The sequence below is a fragment of the Thamnophis elegans genome, chromosome 11, assembly GCF_009769535.1.
Source record: "Thamnophis elegans isolate rThaEle1 chromosome 11, rThaEle1.pri, whole genome shotgun sequence".
Classification (NCBI taxonomy): Eukaryota; Metazoa; Chordata; class Lepidosauria; order Squamata; family Colubridae; genus Thamnophis; species Thamnophis elegans.
In genome coordinates this window covers 38649217-38666042 of record NC_045551.1, presented here as the reverse complement: position 1 = coordinate 38666042, position 16826 = coordinate 38649217, and the positions used below count along the sequence as shown (strand labels likewise).

At 44.7% G+C, this 16826-nt stretch overlaps 1 protein-coding gene across 1 annotated transcript in view; it reads right to left on the bottom strand.

Moving 5' to 3' along the window:
* RASA3 (RAS p21 protein activator 3) overlaps positions 1 to 16826 on the bottom strand; it is a 133506-nt gene that overhangs the window by 33739 nt on the left and 82941 nt on the right. Inside the window, exons 6-7 of the mRNA XM_032226728.1 lie at positions 12998 to 13078; positions 11855 to 11927 (exon numbers count right to left, since the gene is read on the bottom strand). Coding sequence (XP_032082619.1) covers positions 11855 to 11927; positions 12998 to 13078 — 154 coding nt within the window. The remainder of the gene's footprint in view (positions 1 to 11854; positions 11928 to 12997; positions 13079 to 16826) is intronic.

Here is a 16826-nt window from a genome sequence, read left to right as displayed (position 1 = left end):
CTAGGGCAGGGAGCGGAAGCGGTATGAATGCCCTGGAGAAACTGCCTCCCAAATGCCTCCTCCACAGAGGTGAATTTGTCCAGTCTGTAGTGTCAAACAAAGGGAGATAAGAAAGTCCACATTGCAGCCTTGCAAATCTCCTCTATCGGTGCCTGGATAGCCCAGGCCGCCATGGTGGCGGCGCTTCTCGTAGAATGAGCGGTGATATGGCATGGCACCGGGATAGATTGAAGAATGTGGGTCGAGCTGATGCAGGCCCGTAGGCAGCGACCGATGGTCTGAGAAGAAACTTTGCGGCCTTGGGAGGCCAGTTGAAACCCAACAAAAAGTGATTCAGAGTGACAGAAGGCAGCCGTGAGTTTGATGTACTTACATATCGCTCTACGATCATCAAGCATATGCCACTTTTTCTCCTTGGGATGTTTGGGGTGTGGACAAAAATCCGGAAGTATGACCTCCTGAGCCCGGTGAGAACAAGAGTTGATTTTGGGTATAAATGCCAGGTCCAAACGGAGGATCACTCTGTCAGGTTGAATCAAACACAAGTCCTCGCAAATTGTCAGAGCTGCAAATTCGGAAATTCGCTGTGCAGACGTGATGGCAATCAAAAAGGCTGTCTTAAATGTCAGATGTTTGAGGCTGGCCGAATGGAGGGACTCAAAGGGCAGGGCAATGAGAGCCCGTAACACTACATTGAGATCCCATGAGGGGTACCTGTGAACAAATGGAGACCTCAGGTTGGTTGCGCCCCATAGGAAACTGCGGATGATGGGAAGAGTGGTCATCTACCATCAAAATCGTGGACAAGGCTGCCACCTGCCGTCTAAGAGTGCTGTGGGCTAGGTCCTGGTCAAGTCCATCTTGTAAGAAGTCCAAGATCTGGGAAATCGTAGCCGTAGTAGCTTCAGCCTTGGGCTCTCTGCACCAGTTGTCGAAGGCCTTCCATGTCACGTCGCATATTCTGGTTGTGGAAGGCCGCTTGGATGCCTGAATGATGTGAATGACCTTGGTGGAAAGGCTACCCCTACTTAGGAGGTCCCTCTCAAGTGCCAGATGGCTAGTTGTAGCCACTGGGGCTCTGGATGTTGAAGCGCCCCCTGGCTGAGAGAGACCTCGTGCTGGGGAATCTGCCAAGGAGGGTTGACAGAGAGTCTCACCAGGTCCTTCTGGACCAGTAGGGAGCCACGAGCAGAATTTCCGCCTCCTCTAACAAAATTTTCCGAATCTTCCTGGGAAGAAGAGGCAACGGGGAGAAGGCCAGGGGTGGGTTTCAACCGGTTCGTGGCGGTCTCCGCGAACCGGTTGTCGGCGAACCCGGAAGTAAGTATCTTCCAGGAATGGCGAAAGGCCCGCCCGCGCTCCTTACCCGGTTTTGACGAGTTCTGCGCTTCCACGCATGCGCAGGACGCATACAGCGCCTGCGCGATCCTCCAGGAACCTGGGGAGATTGTGTTCTCTGGGGAGGTGAACAAGTTGACCAGAGGACAGCCAAACCTCTGAGACAACTGGTGGAACAGGTCCGGGTGCAGGCGCCACTTAGAGTGATTGACCGTGGCCCTGATCAGAAAGTCCGCCTGGATGTTGTGCACCCCGGAGATGTGCTCCGCTTGGATCGAGCACAGGTGTTTTTCTGCCCACCTTCCCAGGTGCTCTGATTCCTCCATCAGGGACCTAGAGCGGGTGCACCCTTGGCGGTTTATGTCACCTTTGTAGCCACATTGTCTGTTAGGATTCTCACGTGACGCCCCTTGATGTGGTCTCGAAAGTGAATGAGTGCGAGCTGCACTGCTCTCAGTTCTAACTAGTTGATGCTGTGGGAATCTGCCCTGCACAATCTGTTTGTGGAGATGAGCACCCCAGCCGAATAGACTGGCATCCGTTATGATGGTGAGACGCTCTTTGAAGAGGGTGCCCTTTGCCAGCACGGGGGACAACCACCACTGGAGAGACTGACGTACCTTCAGAGAGACTCGAACCAGCTGTTGAGAGTTGCTCATATTGGCTCTCTGGTAGGGCAGGAGGAGCCATTGTAGGTGTCACGAATGAAGGCGTGCCCAAGGAACTAATGACAGGCACGAAATCATCTTGCCGAGGAGTTAGCTGCACCACCGATGCCTGTGACGAGTGTAATACCTGCAACACCTGGCTTCTGATGCTTGCCAAGCGCTCTGGAGACAGGGAGACCTGGCAGCTGGTGGTGTCGATGATGGCGTCCAGGTGCTGCAGTCTGGTGGTTGCATGCAGGTGACTCTTTTTTCTGTTGACGGAGAACCCGTGATGTTGGAGGGTTTGCAGAGTGTGCTGCAGATCTTGTACCGCTTGGTGACAATGATTGGATGAGGACATCATCCAGGGAGCAATGCAGGCGCACTGGGTAAGATCTCAGGAAAGCCGCTACTGCAGCAGGGATCTTCATAAAGGTTCCAGGTGCCGAGGACAGGCCGAATGGTAGAGCCCTGTACTGGTAGTGGCGGCCTGCATAAAAGATTCTCAGGAATCTGCAGTGAGCTTTGCGAATGGTGATGTGGAGGTAGGCCTCCTTAAGATCTATGGATGTTAAGAGATCTCCCGGCCTGATGCAATCCAGAATTGACTGAAGGGACTGCATCTTGAACCTCCAGTATGCTATGTGATGATTTAACTTTTTTAGGTCGAGAATCCCCCTCCACCCACAGAGTTCTTTGGGACAAGGAAGAGTATTGAATAAAACCCTGTCCCTTCCTGACCTGGTGGAACCGGTTCTATGGCGTCTATGTCTCTGAGGTGAAGGATCTCCTGTTCCATGAGAGCCTTCTTGACCTGACAGGAGGGGGTTGGACACCGAATGAAGTGTCGGGGAGGTGGAGAAATGAATTCTAATGTTAGACCTATGCGTATCATCTGAAGGACCCACTGGTCCGATGTGATCTGCTCCCATTGGGCGTAGAACAGCTGTAGATGCTCTCCTATGGGAGCCGTCCGCTGGTGGTCACTTTTCCCCACTCACCACCTCAGACAAACAGCCTTAGCACTCTGGTGCAGAGGCACTGAGTGCAAGGGCAAGCAAATCTCAGCAGTCCTTTGATTCTGAAGGAGAATGGTGCAAGCTCCAAGCTCCCAGCACCCACGCAGGCCAATTAATGTGGGGCACGACCACATGGGCCACCAATCTCCGCTACCGCCCTCAGTGTGATAGAGGAGCTCTGAGTAGGCAAACCTGCCAGAAGTCCGGACAGGAAGGCTTCTAGCGGCGACCTGCAAGAGACAGGCAATCAGGCTGCTGTAGGTCAACAAAATGGCGGTCGGAACTTTTACCCTCTCAAAATGGCTGCCACCATGTGTGACCCTCTCAAAATGACTCACCAAGCCTGCTCCAATAATCAGGAAGTAGAAAAGAATCTTTTTGAAGTAAATAGGCAATTAGAGGGTCCAAGCAGTCAATTAGGAATGAAGAGAAACTGGAAGCGTGTCCACTGGGCTTAGCTGAATTGAAAAAATCTGAAGAATAGCCGGCACCAGAGGCGTGGCTTAAAGTTTCAATTCAGTCTGGGGCAGATTGGCTGTATTTAACCCATGCTTGGACTCTCCAGAGCAGCACCCAGGAAAATATACCATACAGCTTCAGTATATTCCAAAATATATTTTTAATTCAGTACTCCTCCATACATCATAAGTATCATATAGATTCATAGTGCGCTGTGCAGGATGAAAAATAAACCCAAGGACTTCTGGCTTAACTACAGTTTTCATATCCTGGTATTTTCCAGGTACATTTCAAACATTTTCATATCCTGGTCTTTTGCTGTTCTGTAATCTATTAGCACTCTCTGACAGTACTTTCTTGACTTGTTCTACAAAATCTTCCTTTTTAATTGCTGTCCAGCATTTTCAGGAAGTATTCCTGCATAACTACTTCCTATTTTTCTCATGTATATATTTCAAGACATTAACTGAGTAGGAGAGGAGTTGAGGATCCAACCCTATTAAGTATTTCTTGCTTCTTCAAGATATTGAAGAAGCAAGTATACCTTCAACACTTCTTCAAGTGTTATCAAGTGTAGATAACACTTTCCTAACACACATCTTTAAAAAACTAATTCTAGCTTTACCAGGACTTCTTTGCTCCTTTTGTCTCTTCTTAGTCATTTGATGTTCCATAAGAAACTAAAAATCTTGGTTTTATTTACAGATTAATTTTACAGGGGAAGGGAGAGTCCAATGTAACTATGGTGAAAAATTTAATATGATTCTTGGGAGGAAACGTATTGCTCTTCTGGAAACTGGATAAAGTCATGTAAGATCTGGAGCATTTACTGCATAGTACACTCTTTTCGACAATAGCATTTATTGTATACTGCTTCACAATGCTTTACAGCCCTCTCTAAGTGGTTCTACAGAGTCAGCATATTGCCCCCAACAATCTGAGATCTTCATTTTACTGACCTCAGAAAGATGGAAGGCCGAATCAATCTTGAGCCTGTGAGAATCGAACTACTGAACTACAATCAGCCAGCAGTCAGCAGAAGTAGCCTGCAATACTACATTCTAACCACTGGCAACCACAGCTCATCAACCATCTCATTAATGACTCTTTTTCCAGAAAGAGGATTTGCAAGATGGTTCTACTCTATGCAATGCTGAAAGTAACTAGAATTGGTCTCAGGACATTTTAATTTGCAGTTTCTTCTGATCATAATTTACATCTTAATATGGCAGAATATGGATTTCTAGTCACATCTCAAAAATGGTAACAGAGAGAATAGAACAAACCAGGTCCCTTGAGCTTCCAAAGGAGGCAGTCTCTTCATATTCTCACTATCAGGCACCCTTGAAGAAAACAGATGAAGGCAATAAAAGTCTGCAGGAATCATTAGGAAAACTTGTTGGATGAGCTCCTGTGGAAACAATCTGGTCCCTTTGTAGTATATCAATGTGCCCCAGGTGACTAAGTCATCAGAAATCATTTTGGGGTGATATATAGCAAAGTTGGAAGGGACCTTGGAGGTCTTCTAGTCCAACCCCCTGCCTAGGCAGGAAACCCTATACCGTTTCAGACAAATGGCTATCCAACATCTTCTTAAAGACTTCCATTGTTGGGGCATTCACAACTTCTGGAGGCAAGCTGTTCCACTGATTAATTGTTCTAACTGTCAGGAAATTTCTCCTCAGTTCTAAGTTGCTTCTCTCCTTGATTAGTTTCCACCCATTGCTTCTTGTTCTACTCTCAGGTGCCTTGGAAAATAGTTTGACTCCCTCTTCTTTGTGGCAACCTCTGGGATATTGGAACACAGGAGGATCATCTGCCACATCAACTCTGGGTTGAGTTCCAGGAAGTTGCCTCTGGGGATGTGGACAAGGCCATCCGAGCTGTAAGTGCCTCCACTTGTATTCTGGACCCGTGTCCCTCCTGGCTGGTGGCTAACAGCAGGGAGGTGACACATGGCTGGATCCAGGCGGTTGTCACCGCCTCCCTTCGGGAGGGGCACTTCCCCGCCGTACTCAAAACGGCGGTGGTGAGACCCCTCCTAAAGAAACCATCGTTAGATCCAGCCATCTTAAACAACTTTCGTCCTGTCTCCAACCTTCCCTTTATCGGGAAGGTTGTTGAGAAGGTGGTGGCCTTTCAGCTTCGACGGGCCTTGGAGGAAGCTAGCTATCTTGACCCCTTCCAGTCCGGCTTCAGACCTGGTTACAGCACAGAAACCGCTTTGGTCGCATTGACCGATGATCTCTGGAGGGCCAGAGATGGAGGCTATGCGTCCATCCTGGTTCTCCTTGACCTCTCAGCGGCTTTCGATACCATCGACCATGGTATCCTTCTGCGACGACTGCGAGAGGTGGGAGTGGGAGGCACTGTTCTGCGGTGGTTCTCCTCCTACCTCTCGGACAGGTCGCAGTCGGTGTTAGTCGGGGGGCAGAGATCGTCCCTGAGGCCCCTAACATGTGGGGTACCCCAGGGTTCGGTCTTATCCCCCCTACTATTTAACATATACATGAAACCGCTGGGCGAGATCATTCGGAGGCACGGGATAAAATACCATCAATATGCGGACGATACGCAATTGTATCTGTCCGCCCCGTGCCAACTCAATGAAGCGGTGGACGTGATGAACCAGGGTCTGGAGGCCGTTAAGGACTGGATGAGTGCTAACAAACTGGTGCTCAACCCGGATAAAACCGAGTGGCTGTTGTGTTTCCCCCCCAATAATTTGGCTAATACACCAACGCTTAGGCTGGGGGGTCAAATTTTATACCCCTCAGATAGGGTCCGCAACTTAGGAGTCCTCCTGGACCCACAGCTGACTTTTGACCACCAGCTGTCAGCTGTGACCAGGGGGGCATTTGCCCAGGTTCGCCTGGTCCGCCAGTTGCGGCCCTACCTAGATCGGGGGGCCCTCACAACAGTCACTCGAGCCCTTGTGATCTCTAGACTGGAATACTGCAATGGGCTCTACATGGGGCTGCCCCTGAAGTGCATCCGGCGACTACAGCTAGTCCAAAATGCAGCCGCGCGAGTGATAGTGGGCGCACCTCGGTTCGCCCACGTTACACCTGTCCTCCGCGAGCTGCACTGGCTGCCTGTTGGTCTCCGGGTGCGCTTCAGGATACTAATGACCACCTTTAAAGCACTCCATGGTAGTGGATCTGGGTACTTGAGAGACCGCCTTCTGCCGATTACCTCCCTAAACCGACCAATTAGATCGCACAGACTAGGCCTCCTCCGAATTCCATCAGCTGGTCAATGCCGACTGGCGACCACACGGAGGAGAGCCTTCTCTGCTGCTGCCCCGACCCTATGGAACGAGCTCCCCATGGAGATCCGCACCCTCACCACGATCCAGACCTTCCGCGCAGCCCTCAAGATCTGGCTCTCCCAGCAGGCCTGGGGATAGGTTCCCAATTACCCGCCCGAGTGTTTGATTGCTGAATGAAAGTTGTGTTTTATCATTTTTCTTTTGTTCACTAATTGTTTGTTCTGACCTTGCACTTCCCCTCCCCTGTGGTTGTAAGCCGCCCTGAGTCCCCTCAGGGAAAAGGGCGGCATATAAATCCCAATAAACCTCAAACCTCAAACCTCAAACACTGCTATCATGTCTCCCCTAGTCCTTCTTTTCATTAAACTAGACATACCCAGTTCCTGCAACCGTTCTTCATATATTTTAGTCTTCAGTCCCCAAATCATCTTTGTTGCTCTTCTCTGCACTCTTTCTAGAGTCTCCACATCTTTTCTACATCGTGGTGACCAAAATAGCAATAGCAGTAATAGCAGTAGACTTATATACCGCTTCATAGGCCTTTCAGGCCTGTCTAAGCGGTTTACAGAGAGTCAGCATATTGCCCCCAACAATCTGGGTCCTCATTTTACCCACCTCGGAAGGATGGAAGGCTGAGTCAACCCTGAGCCGGTGAGATTTGAACCGCTGACCTGCTGATCTAGCAGTAGCCTGCAGTGCTGCATTTAACCACTGCGCCACCTTGGCTCTTGGCTCGTACTCCACTGAATGCAGTACTCCAAGTGTGGCCTTACCAAGGCATTATAAAGTGGTATCAACACTTCACGTGATCTTTATCCATTTATCCCCTCATCCAAATCATTGATGAAGATGTTGAAGAGTACTGGGCCTAAAACAGAGCCTTGGGGTATATTGGGAAACAAAATGTTGGGCAGCCATTAAAAAGGAAGAAGATTTTGTAGAACAAGTCAAGTATGGGAATCAAGATTGTTTTACTTATTATATATTGTGTTTCTTTTCAGTTTGTACCACCAAACGTTTCATGCTCAAAATATTCTGCTGCATTCATACAGGTTTCCTCTGTGATATTATCATTGCCACCTGCATTCATCACCAGCTGCTTCCTTTGTTTCACCTCCTTTCAGTTCTCCTCACTGATACCCAACCACAATGATCCAGAGCCTGTTTCCTTTTTCACCCAGACCTCTTATTGTCTCATTTTTTTCTGCACCCAAAAAGTATACACGCTTCATTTTCTTTTCCAACAGATGAAGAAAATTTAACCACCTTATGAAGGGCTTTTGCTTCTTTCCTCCTCACTGAGAAAGCAAGTCATAGGAAACCCCACCCTGGATTGCTTGTGTCAATGACGTTATTCAATGAAGCTTTTGCAGCACCCCACACAAAGGCACCATAACAGGGCCATAAGGCTAGATGCAGAAATACCACATCACTTGCAGAACTCAACTGTTCTGCCTCTTCCTTCTCTTTATCTCCTGCCTCATTCAAGGAACCATCTCCACCCAATTGTCTTGTGCAGAAGTTCTGACAACTTTCTTCACCCATGCTCAGATCTCCTCTACTTCAGATTGTTGTGTGATGTTCCAGATTTCCAAGCCTCCTATTCCCCACCAATTTACCAGGCCCAATTTTATAGATATGTACAAAGCCAGGTGAAGATCCTCACTACTCAGCAAAGGTGTAGCATAAGTTGTCCTGTATTCAACCCAGGGGCTCTGCCTCCAGATAAAATTTCTTGAGCCCTTTGTTTGAGTATCAGTGAACTTATTTCTTCTTAAACCATTATCCTATCCCATTGTTCACAATAGCAAAGCATTATTAAAATTAATTTATACCTAAAAATATATCTGCAAATTTTATTGCACTATGATTCCACAAAAAAATTGGACAATATCTGCATAGGCAAATGCAAGATTTTAGTTCAATGAGTATGGTTCAGACAAGTTATGTTTGTGTAAGATGGATAGACATTTATTGGTATGCCCTTGAACTCTTTCTTCAGGGTTAAAAAATACTCTAAACTGGCCCTACTCAGAAGTTTTGGTCTGAAACATGACTAAGTATTTAAATAATAGGTGGGATATTTTTTTTTTTGTTAAAGGTCTCATTCTTAAGGTCACACATTGTGGGCACAAGCAATTGCCAGCAAGAGTAAGGCAAGTGATGAGTAAAACCTGAATTCAAGGTGGCATTTATTGTTTCTTTATATACCCTTTTCTCCCTCATTCTTTCATTTTCCAACATCTTTTCCTCCTTTCTCTCCCAAAGAGCTGCCAGTTACAAAAAAGACTGACAGCTCTTAACAGAGAGTCAGTCTTTTGTGGTATGGAAATCTGACCAAAGCTTTAATCCGAGGATGCCAGCTTTAAATTGTGTCTTTGATGGTCTAAGTAACTGTTTATCATTCAACAAGGAGAATCTCATGCAGAAGAGTTTAGACAGAATTGCAATTAAACTCACATTTCAGAATTGAGGCAGCATGAGATCTGGAAAAATCTCATTATAAAACAGGATTTTAACCATGTCATCTAGAAGTCATACTTTTGTTTAAAGTTTCTCAATTATGTTTCATATTTCTACCATACTAATTTTAAATTTTTCATGAAGCAGAGTATTCAGGACACTAATTACACTAATTAATTACATTAAATAATTAATTCTACAGTGAGTAGATACTTCTAGATTCCAAATCAGTAGAGCTCCACTATCTGTTGTCTGGCGCAAGCAAAGTGTAAAATTAGTTGTGTGATTCAATTTTCACAGTGAATACATCACTTTATTCATGAAATCACTGGATAATATTAAGTAGACAATCTGTCTAAACGATGGCATTACTAGGGACCTACACTGCAGGATAATGGTTAGGAAAGTTGAGATGAGTCATACATGGGCAATGTGTTAAAAGTACAGGTAGTTCTCAACTTATGACTGTAATGGAGCCTGCCCATTAGTCATAAACTGTGGGAGTCATAAAATGGGTCCTCATGTGACCAACTCAATTTTACGCCTTTTTTGTAGCATTAAATGAATCATCAGGTTGTTACGTGAATCGGCAATTGTTAAGCAAACCCATTTATCACTATGGGGCATTTTTGCTGGAAACCAGAAATAAATATCTGTTTTCAGCAAACATGTTGCAAGTTATAGTTATGTGATTGTGGGGCACTGCAAAGAGCTATAAACGCAGGCTGGTTGCTGAGTGCCCATGAGACTGGGAGGGGGCAACCATCAGAACTGGGTTGTAAGTACCCAAGGGGAGGCAATCCATCAGCACTTTGAACTGAGACTAAACAAGAAACGGTAAGTCACGGACTACCTTTACTTATTTCCATGAGCTAATATTTAGGCCTGGTGCCTGCAATCATACTGTAACTAGCCTGTCAAACTGGAATTAATCACATGCACAATTTCCATGCATCCTATCATTTCCTAAATATATCCAATACTGGATAGGAACAGCTGAGCCCGTCAGAGGATCTGAGGAGCTGTTGTAATTATTGGCATCCTATTCAATACTGCAGTAAAGTAGAAAAAGCAGCACAGTGTGAGCCCACACTATATCGAACATTAACACGATTGAGCGGGTCCAGAGGTATTTCACGAGAAGAATCCTCCACTTCTCTACTCACAATAGAATCCCCTATGCCACCAGGCTTGAAATTTTGGGCTTGGACAATCTGGAACTGCTCCCCCTGCGGTTCGATCTAAACATAGTACCCAAAATGTCTGCCACAACGTCTTGCCTGTCAACGACTACTTCAGCTTCAACCACAATAATACACGGCCAAACAATCGATACAAACTCAAGGTAAACTACTTCAAACTCGACTGCAGAAAATACGACTTCAGCAACAGAGTGGTCAATGCCTGGAATGCTCTACCCGACTCCATTGTTACAGGCTCAAACCCTGACAGCTTCAAGCTCAAACTGTCTACTGTGAACCTCACTCCATTCTTAAATGGTCTGTAAAGGGGGACGTGCATAAGCGCACCAGTGTGCCTACTGTTCCTGTCTTACTGTACCCATTTATCTGTATTCACTTCCTTTGTTCATGTTTTTGTTCATATCTATACTTGCTATCTTGTACATGTTTGACAAACAAAACAATAAATAAATAACTATCAGTGGCCACGCAGGCATTGAAGATGACAAAGTACTGATACAGGGCTTCATGTCACACACATCAAACTCTTTGCTTCACTACTGCACAGAATACAGCACCAACTGCTGGTGCCGCATAGAAAAAAGAAAAGCACTCAGAGCATTTCCTCCTTTTTTGCTCTAACAATCTGGGCAGGAGCTGGACCAAGGTGGAGGAGAAACAGTGTTTTCCTCAAATCTGGTTGCTGGTACTGACATTTTGGAGAATGATGGCCTGTCAACATGACAATGCTGATGTGGCTGGATCAGTGGTCTGATCCAATATGAAGAATCTCTATATTCAGCAATTTTACTTAGCTACTTACTGCACGCTGCTCCCTGTGAGGATGTCCTTGAGGATCTAGTAAGTTATTTTAGTACGCAAAAATAATGAGACAAAAGAACCTAGAGTGACCAGCATTCAGAACTGAAATAAACTTCTGTTCAAAGTTTGCATTTATCCCTCTCGCGATTGCTATCAAGACAAAAGAAAGTAGAGGGGGAGGGGAGCGAATGTCTTTGGCATTCTCAGGGGAAAGGAAGTTCTTTCTATCCGAAGCAAAGAGACCTTTTGTGTGATAGCATGTTGGCAATCAACCAATGAACTCCAGTTTTGAATCGGTTGCCACTACTGTTTTTAAAGCTTTTTCTATTTCATTTGAGACAACCATCCCATTATTGATTAAAAAAAATAATAGCAGAGGAGCCGTAAAACGCCAGAGTCAAAAAGGAGTCAGCACCAATTCAAAATTGGGTGACTGGTTCAGAAGCCCCAAATGCGGAGTTCAGAAATTCTCTGCAGAAGAACAATATTGCATTCAGCTGGAAAGTACATTTCTGCTCCACCAAAGAGCTGGCTGGCTCCACGATACTTCAGGCTCTATCTTGAGCACTCTCTAAAATCCAGCAGCTGGCACAGCATGGACCTATGGCAGTCAACTACAGCAGAACATTCCTCCCCCACCCCCCCAATACTAACCTCAAAAAAAAATATTTCATCAAACTGTGGATTGTTTGTCTTCTTTTTAACTTTAGTCTTTTTGACTTCAGATCTGCAAGGAAAAAAAGGGCAAGGCAGAAATGTTACCCAAAATAGGACAAGCTGAAAGGGTCAGGCCTGGTGTTAAGAGTTATCTTAGAAGTATGTTTAACAGTGGCTTTTTTGGTTATTTCATTTCCCTAAGCTTCTTGCAGGATGAGACAGGAAGCAGACATTTAGTTTGTCTATATCTCTTAGTGCATTAAAAAAAACAATTAATTGAGGACATACGTACATTCTGCCTTTCCTTTAGAGGTTCAAAGAAACCCTATGAGTTTCTTTTGCTGAGAGTGGATTTGAATTTGCATCTTTCTGGTTCTAGTGATCCAACACTTTCTAAGCTCTCATCAACAGAAAGCGAGCATTTTAATTATCACGTGTTGAGTTTATTTCTCATTTTTGTAAAACCTTATAAAGTGATTTATAAAGAAGATAACTAATTCCATGCTCTTAAAAAGTGTTATAGGTCTTAATCATCCCTTTGAACTATACCCACCCAATAGTGAGTGGACTTCTTAAAATAGAATCACATGATCTGGGGCAACAGCAACAGTTTGATCAATAGATGTTACCCAGTGGTGGGTTGCTCTTACCATCGCTACTGGTATGCTGATAGCAGTCTGTTCGTGCACGCGCCGGGCGTGCGCTGTGCACGCGCCGGACATGCGCTGTGCATGCACCGGACATGCGCTGTGCATGCACCGGACATGCGCTGTGCATGCATGCACAATCCACCGCCCTTGTAACAACCAGCTGCTTTTGGGGGCTCGCACAGACACTGCATGTTGTGCGCGCATGCGCACTTTGCCGTTTCCCATAAAAACAGCTATAGAGTGCAGGCGGGCGGGTGGGCCAAATGAGCCACCGTATCGGTACGCTCTCGGCTGCTCCCGGCCACTACCAGTACAACCGTACCTGCAGCAACCCACCTCTGATGTTACCACACTAAAATTGGATTCTCCATAAATGAAGTAGGAATTTAATATTAAGTCACAAATTCTTAATTTTTACTTATTTCATAGGATTCTTCACTTAACTTTAACCAGATTGGGAAAAAATGAATAAGTAATAAATGTTACTAACCTGTATGGTCCTGCTAATGTAACTGTTGCGTAAGGATCACACTGGCCATTCACAATCGGGAGTCCTTGGCATTCTAGAACTCTAAACAAAAAGACAACTATCACATAAAATATCACAAAAGGTGCTCTTCCAAATTTTTGTTTCACTTCAAAAAAGCAGAATACCACAATACAATAGCAGAGTTGGAAGGGACCTTGGAGGTCGTCTAGTCCAACCCCGTCTAGGCAGGAAACCCTATACCAGTATTGGTGAACCTTTTTTGGCTCATGTGCCATAAATGAGGGGAGTGCAGGGGGAGGTCATGCGTGGGTGTGCCGCACCCATAATGCGCACATGAGATGCCAGCTGACAGGGCAATACCTTGTGTGCCCTGACAAATGGCTCTGCATGCCACCTGTGGCACATGTGCCATAGGTTCGCCATCTCAGCCCTATACCGTTTCAGACAAATGGCTATCCAACATCTTCCAGTGTTGGGGCATTCACAACTTCTGGAGGCAAGCTGTTCCACTGATTAATTGTTCTGTCAGGAAATTTCTAAGTTGCTTCTCTCCTTGATTAGTTTCCACCCATTGCTTCTTGTTCTATCCTCAGGAAATTGCCATATGGATTGACCTTTTGTTATGGAGATGTCTGCAGGTTAAAAAAAATCTCAAAATGGCAGCTTCAATGGTATTGATTGAAGCTCTGCCATGTTTTATGTATGTTCCACATTGACATATATTAAAAACAAAAAGATAGTTGCAGTAATTTGATATGTCTAGTCAGGGGTGGGTTTCTATACTGGTCAGTACCGATTCGCTGTGCTCGCGCACGCACTGGCCATGCATTGCTGGTGCATGCGCAGTTGACTAAATATGGTTCTGCACATGCGTAGAAACATGGCGGCAACAGCATAAGAGATTAGGGAACTGGTTCAGAGGCATGGCCAGCCTGGGTTACTGCTGGTTCTGCGACCCAGGCCACAATTCCACTACTGGTTTGGCTGAACTGGGCCAAACCAAGAGCAATCCACCTCTGGTCTAGTCTAGTAAAAAAGGATTAGGGACAACATGATAGCAGTGTTCCAATATTTTAAGGGCTGCCAAAAAGAAGAGGGGGTGATCTCATTTTTCAAAGCAGATAGAAGATAAGACAAGAAACAAAGGATGGAAATTAATCGAGGAGAAAACCAGCCTAGCACTAAGGAGAAATTTCCTGACAGTGAGAACAATTAACCAATGGAAGGGCTTGCCTTCAGAATTTGTGGATGCTCCAACAATGGAAATTTTAAAGAAGAGATTGGATAGCCACTTTGTCTGGAATGGTATAGGATCTCCTGCTTGAGCAGGAGGTTGGGCTAGAGATCCTCCAAAGTCCCTTCCAACTCTGTTATTCTGTAGCTCTGTAAGCACTGTCAAGACTGACATCTTGTCTTTTTTTACTGTACTTTGCAGATGCCTCTATTTTGTTAAAACTGATTTTTGGTGGGATTATCTAGTTGGATCACAAATGTAACAGAGGTAGAATAATAATCAGATAAAATAAACTTTTATAACCATACTTTAAAAAAAGAGGGAGGGGTTAAGATGTTCTTCAAGATATATGTATTGCAGAATAAAAGACATTAGAGACTTTTTGCACTGTAGTCTTCAGTCAAATGTCACGCGAACAGAGAACCAAATTCAACATGCATTTGGATAGAAAGCCAAAAGAGAATCTCTCTGCACAACCATACAATTATTCATTCATGTGGAAATCTATAAATGGTCACGTAATTAATGTCAACTGTATGGCCCTTAAAAGGGGACAACAATCTATTGGCTTTGAGCTCAAGAAAGGCAAGTTATGAGCTCATTCTTCCCTACCCTAACAATTATGAGGCCCTGGTATTTAATTAAGAAAAGGTTTGTTTGTTTTTCTCTTTCTGTTTTCATGTTTTACTAATCTCTAAAATGTAACTAACATGAAAATCTGATTAAATTAATTTCATCATTTCTTCCTCTCATTAAAGGAACTTTAAAGCTGCACATGGGTTCTTATATTCCACCAAAGATTTAAAATGCAATACACCCAGACAACTATAATATGGATTTCTTTCTTAAGCGTTTTACTTTTTCTGATGCACTTCCTGACTCACTGCATTCCGGGCTCACTCTCTCTGAATAGAGTGGCATTTAAGAAAAACTATTAGGAGGAAGTAAGGGAGGGAGGGAACAGGAGAGAGAGCGTGGGTATCATTCTGTCTTTATTCATGGTGTGGAATTTTCTTTGCAACAGCACTCTGCTCCCATCTCACCTACATGTGAAGCAGCACCACAACTGTAGCATCCTTGCTGGTAGGGAGATGAGAAGATCACTCATGTGCCTCATGGGCGCTACATCAACGCAGAATGAAATCAATAGATTACAGAATCTGGGGAATCAAATAATGGTCTCTCCAGAGACTATCTGGCCACTGTATAATAGGCTCTTCAGCAAATCTCTAATGTTTCCTCACATTAGCAAAAAGAATTCCATCGAAGAAACCAGTTCTGCTTCCCAATCGGACTCGTTTTCTATTAACCCCAAATGTGTTGCAGAACCATCGGGAACTAACGATATTTTATTTGCAAGTTTGTAATAATAAGTAGAACTTGGTGGTCTTTCTTGACTAAACTCTATTAAGTTACAACTGCTACCTCCTAACCCTGATGCAGCCTAAGGTTGATGGCAGTTGAGGTCATTCTCAAAACCATGTTCTTACGTTCTCCTTCTGTCCTTCAATTAAGAGGAAAGTGTATTATCAGTTTTACTGGCCTCACAGCCTGCCTTTATTGTGCTTCAGTAACTAGCCTGGTGATGTTGCTATGCTCATACAATGTTGAGTAGTTTTAGATCAGCAATGATGGGCTTCCAGTCATTCTTTCAACCAGCATCATAGATGAGTGACAAAAGAAACACCAATATCCCCACTATATATCATTGAATGGAATTGGGGGTTGAGGCACTAATTTTTGGAAGGAAAGGGGATTGTTTGACAGGTATATTAACCTTCCATTTCACTGACCATTTTATTCTCCAATTAAACTGCAAGCGACTGGAAGAGCGGATTTGAAATTCAAAGCTGAGACGCCTGAATCAGAGACTTGTCAGTGTTATTAAATCACCAGATCTTTATTTTCTTTCTTACTCCTGAACACAATTTCTCCCAAGAAAATGAGTGGTTTTTGTGTGCTTGTATGTCTCAGGTGCTTTCTCTTTTTTGTTATCTCCCAAATAGCAGGACTCCTGGGTGACAGAGCTATCAATCTCCTGGATAGCAATGTAAAAAGAAAAAGACTAGTTGTCCACTCTCTTTTACAGCCAAATCCAAAATGGCCCTGCAGGCACAACATCCAGAAGCCAGATGAGGAGGAGGCATTTCCTCCATAGTCTAGTTGGGCCAACTGGAATTGTACAGATTCCTTCCCCAATCAGGTCATCTCTGAGCTTTCCCCTGTAATCACCTAGAGGCAAAAGTTGACAACTTTTCTGTTGGAAGAAGATCAAAAATATAATTTCCAAACCAGAACAATAAAGGTTGGTTCTAAGTTGACACTATGGGGATATGTCCCTCAAAAACAGCTAGTCTTCATGCCAAGGTAAGCAAAATGTGAGAATAACAAACTGGAGGAAGCTGTTTTAATGCCTGGCTTTGGCATTAGTCAACTGAGACTACTATTTGACTGCTAGAAACTGAACAGCTGCAGGAAAAGGAAGTATTGCTTCACAGGTAGTTTAGCTCTGACAGAAATCATCATAGGCTGTCCCAAACAGATCCTACCTGGAGAGAAAGAAATCTATTATAAGTTCTGTAGTAATGCTTTTTT